At 65.2% G+C, this 4,523-nt stretch overlaps 2 protein-coding genes across 2 annotated transcripts in view; one reads left to right on the forward strand and one right to left on the reverse strand.

Moving 5' to 3' along the window:
• Window positions 1-1,496, forward strand: part of EVPL (envoplakin) — a 16,972-nt gene extending 15,476 nt beyond the window's left edge. The window contains exon 16 of the mRNA XM_014531744.1: window positions 4-1,496. Coding sequence (XP_014387230.1) covers window positions 4-1,236 — 1,233 coding nt within the window. The 3' untranslated portion in view covers window positions 1,237-1,496. The remainder of the gene's footprint in view (window positions 1-3) is intronic.
• Window positions 1,497-1,660: 164 nt separating this feature from the next.
• Window positions 1,661-4,519, reverse strand: CDK3 (cyclin-dependent kinase 3; the record flags this gene model as incomplete). The annotated part of the gene is made up of 4 exons (XM_014531745.1): window positions 1,661-2,371; window positions 3,496-3,699; window positions 3,908-4,009; window positions 4,322-4,519. Coding segments are annotated over 4 exons (630 nt in total), but the record flags the coding sequence as incomplete, so codon positions are not given.
• Window positions 4,520-4,523: the final 4 nt, after the last annotated feature.

Consider the following 4,523-nt stretch of genomic DNA (forward strand, 5'->3'; position numbering starts at 1 on the left):
CGGTCAGAGGGCGAGCGGCAGCGGGCCACCCAGCAGGGCCAGGAGCTCGCGCAGCTCAAGGCGGCCATTCTCCAGGAGAAGGACCAGATCTACACGAAGGAGAGGACCCTCCGGGACCTGCACAGCCGGGTGAGCCGCGAGGAGCTCAACCAGGAGACCCAGACGCGGGAGACCAACCTTTCCACCAAGATCTGCATCTTGGAACCCGAGACGGGCAAGGACCTGTCCCCGTATGAGGCCTACAAGAGGGGCATCATCGACCGCGGCCAGTACCTCCAGCTGCAGGAGCTCGAGTGCGACTGGGAGGAGGTCACCACCTCGGGCCCCTGCGGGGAGGAGTCGGTGCTCCTGGACCGGAAGAGCGGAAAGGAGTACTCCATCGAGACCGCCCTGCAGTGCCGGCGCATCTCCAAGGAGGAGTACCACCTCTACCGGGTCGGCAGCCTCCCCATCTCCGAGTTTGCCCTGCTCGTGGCCGGGGAGACCAAGCCCTGCCCCTCGCTCTCCATCGGCTCCATCATCTCCAAGTCCCCGCTCACCTCCCCCGGCCACCAGAGCGCCAGTTCCTTCTCTCCCGGCTTCTCCTTTGGGCTTGGCGACGACAGCTTCCCCATCGCCGGCGTCTATGACACGACCACCGACAACAAGTGCACCATCAAGACGGCCATGGCCAAGAACATGCTGGACCCGATCACCGGGCAGAAGCTGCTGGAGGCCCAGGCGGCCACGGGGGGCATCGTGGACCTCCTCAGCCGCGAGCGCTACTCCGTGCACAAGGCCATGGAGAGGGGGCTCGTTGAGAACACCTCGACGCAGCGGCTGCTCAACGCCCAGAAGGCCTTCACCGGCATCGAGGACCCCGTCACCAAGAAGAGGCTGTCGGTGGGCGAGGCCATCCAGAAGGGCTGGATGCCCCGGGAGAGCGTGTTCCCGCACCTGCTGGTGCAGCACCTGACTGGGGGGCTCATCGACCCCAAGAGGACGGGCCGCATCCCCGTCCCGCAGGCCGTGCTGTCCGGCATGATCAGCGAAGAGCTGGCCCAGCTCCTGCAGGACGAGTCCAGCTACGAGAAGGATCTCACCGACCCCATCTCCAAGGAGCGGCTGAGCTACAAGGAGGCCATGGGGCGCTGCCGGAAAGACCCCCTGAGCGGCCTGCTGCTCCTGCCCGCGGCGCTGGAGGGGTACCGCTGCTACCGCTCCGCCTCCCCCACTGGGCCCTATGCGCTGCGCTGATGGGGTGAAGTCATGGGAGCGTCTATGAGGGGGAGGGTAGGCTGCAGGCACCCCGCACCCCAGGGCAGCCTACCCCAGGGAGTGGGTCTTCCCTGATCCCTGTTCTGTTACTCAGCGTCCACGGTGTTGGGCTCCCTCCCCTGACTTGGTGCCCAATCCATCCCAGGCCCCGAGATCAGCAGATCTGTTCCTCCCCACCCAGTACTTGCAATAAACGAATTCTCCCAGCGTCTCGTTCGTCTTTGGGAGTGCAGAGTGAACCTGTCTGGGGATGAGTCCTTCCCACGTGGGGGGTGGGCACGCCCACTGGGTCCTAGCACACGGGTGCCCCTCTGACTCAGAGGGAGGGATGTGCTGGCAGGCCATGGAAGGAGGTCGCAGATGGGCAAGTCCCTGCTGTGCCCCCAGCAGAGAAACACGGGGACATTCAGAGCATCACTTTTATTTCCTGCTCTTCAATCCAGAAGCAAACAAATGTACACATATCCTAGGTGACAACTACTTACAACAGCCACACACAATGGTACCAGGAAACGTCCCCTCCCCCGCACCCTCCTTCCTGTTAAACTTGGGACTCAACTCTTCCCCCAAACATTTTAAATCCAAAAGGCCAGCAGAGGGCGCCCTTCCCCTCAGGGTCTGGCCTTGCAGCGAGGGCTGGGCAGGCGAAGGGCAGAGGAGCGCCTTGCGCGCAGCAGCATTGGCGGGCCAGGCTTCCTGCTTTCCTTGGCCGGCTGCCCCGCGCCAGGAGACCCAGGGCCTGTCATACCCCCTCGCACACGGAGCTTCTGTGCCCCCGTCTGGAAACGGCACCATCGAACCCAACAAACAACACAGGAACTCGCTAACTTGTTGGCAGGACGAACCCAAACTCAGCCCTCTGGCGGCTGATGCAAATTCCTTAGAGCTTTGCCCTCTCCCCAGACATGTCCCCCTTCTTGGGGAGCCGGTGAGGAGGCAGCGGGGCGGCCGCTGGAGAGAGGCTCTGAGGCGGTGGCCTCCCGCATCCTCAGCGGCAGAAGCGCTCCAGCACACACTGGTGGGGGGCCAGGGCGGTCTCCGTGGACGAGAAGTACGGATGGGCCAGGGCGCCTTTGGCCGAGATCCGCTGGCTGGGGTCGTACTGCAGGAGTTGCTGTGAAGGGAGGAGGAGGAGAGGAATGAACCCCCCGCCCCCCAGGCTGGAGGGCCCCCAGCCCCAAAGGGCTGCCTTCAGACCCAGAACTGCACAGAGCCGCCTCCTCCCAGCTCACGGGTCAGCTCTGGACACTCCTGGGACGTGGAGACCAAGACTTAGTCCTGGTCCAGCCCTGCTGAGTCCATCTCCCCTCTGGACTGCGGCTTCCAGGCCCCCGCCTGCTGTAGCTGAGACAGACTTCTCTCTGTGAACCAGCAAGTGGGGGGCCAAAGCTGCCGGGTGGGGCAGGAGCTCCCAGACCCTCTTCCCAGCCAGGCTGGGGGAGGAGGAGCAGCCAGGACGGTGTGCTAAGAGCTGGCGGCAGTCTGTGCGGGGCTGCTGGCACCCGGCTGGTGATCACAGGCTTCTGGAAAGTGGGACGTGTGGCCTGCCTCGGCCCGACACCGGTGAAAGGGAAAAGGTGCCTCGGAGCCTTTGTGGGCGAGAACCAGGCGGCTCTGCTCAGGCCTCGGGCAGTCTGAAGATGGAAACAGCCCCGTCTGCCTTGGCCCGATACCAGTGAAAGGGAAAAGGTGCCTCTGAGCCTTTGTGGGTGAGAACCAGGCGGCTCTGCTCAGGCCTCGGGCAGTCTGGCCTGGCCAGCCCGCGGGATCCGGATGGTGCAACAGGAGGACGTGGCAGAGGGGCCCAGGCAGCAGGAACGGCCTGGCGTGGGAGTAACCGTGTGGAAGGCACGGCGGGGAACACTGACGCAGGAGGGGTGGTCCCTGCCCGGAAAAGCTCAGTTCACGTGGGGTCAGAATGACCACGGGAAAATGACCAGGACACGAGGTAACAGGGAAAAGGGCCAGGATCACTGCAAAACCCCACACAGCCGACTAGGGGAGACGTTTAGAAGGAACGGTGAACGCTGGACTTTCCGTGGGCGAGGTCTCCAGGTGGAACAGTCAGTCCGCAAGGGACAGGGCAAGCCAGTGCGGGCAGGGGTCAGAGGGGAGGCCAGCCTGGACTCGGGGGAGCCGGGGTGGCCTGAGGCACCGGCGAACAGAAGGGACGCTTGTGGCGGGAGCAGCAGCTGGAGCAGGAGGCCTCTTGCCCTCCCGCCACCGCCCGGCACCCACCTGGAGCAGGTCCTTGCCCTCTGGCTCCAGATTGGGCACCACATCCTCCAGCCCCTTCCGGGTCCACTTGGGGAAGCTGCCCTTATAGTCCGGCAGCTGGGTGACTCCCGGCCACGTGGCTTCGCTGGGCGTCCCCAGGGTCCGAAAGATGCGAAAGAGCTGGTCGATCTCAGAGTCTCCAGGGAACAGAGCTTTGCAGGTCACCTGACGGGGGAAGAGGAGAGGTGTGGGGTCCACGCCCTCATCCCTCGGAATCCAACACCAGAGCACAGGCCAGACCAGCTGTGCTAAGGCCCCGGCCTCTCTGGGGGAAGGCCCCAGTCCCTAGCCAGTCCCTTAATCCACCTCCAACAGGCGACTCAGCCCCCCCACTCCCGCAGGCCCGCCCCCGTGGCCCCGTCTGCCCCTCTACCATCTCTGCGAAGATGCAGCCGATGCTCCAGATGTCCACCGCTGTCGAGTAGAACTTGCTGCCCAGGAGGATCTCGGGGGCGCGATACCAGAGCGTCACCACCTGCGGGGGCCAGGCGACGGGTCACTCAGGGCAGCCGAGGGCGCTGGGGAGTCCCCTTCAGCCCCCTGCCCTCCCTGTGCCCGTGGACCTCGTGGGTGTAGGTGCGCAGGGGCACCCCGAAGGCCCGCGCCAGCCCGAAGTCCGCCAGCTTGATGGCGCCCAGCTCGTTGATGAGCAGGTTCTGGGGCTTCAGGTCGCGGTGGATGACCCGGTGCGCGTGGCAGAAGTTCACCCCCTGCAGCAGCTGGAAGAGGTAGCTCTGGAGCAGGGAGGGGAGTCCCCCAGCCCCCTGCCCTCCCTGTGCCCGTGGACCTCGTGGGTGTAGGTGCGCAGGGGCACCCCGAAGGCCCGCGCCAGCCCGAAGTCCGCCAGCTTGATGGCGCCCAGCTCGTTGATGAGCAGGTTCTGGGGCTTCAGGTCGCGGTGGATGACCCGGTGCGCGTGGCAGAAGTTCACCCCCTGCAGCAGCTGGAAGAGGTAGCTCTGGAGCAGGGAGGGGGGCTGGCTGAGCGGC

Source organism: Myotis brandtii, unplaced genomic scaffold (genome assembly GCF_000412655.1).
Source record: "Myotis brandtii unplaced genomic scaffold, ASM41265v1 scaffold825, whole genome shotgun sequence".
In the NCBI taxonomy this organism is placed as follows: domain Eukaryota; kingdom Metazoa; phylum Chordata; class Mammalia; order Chiroptera; family Vespertilionidae; genus Myotis; species Myotis brandtii.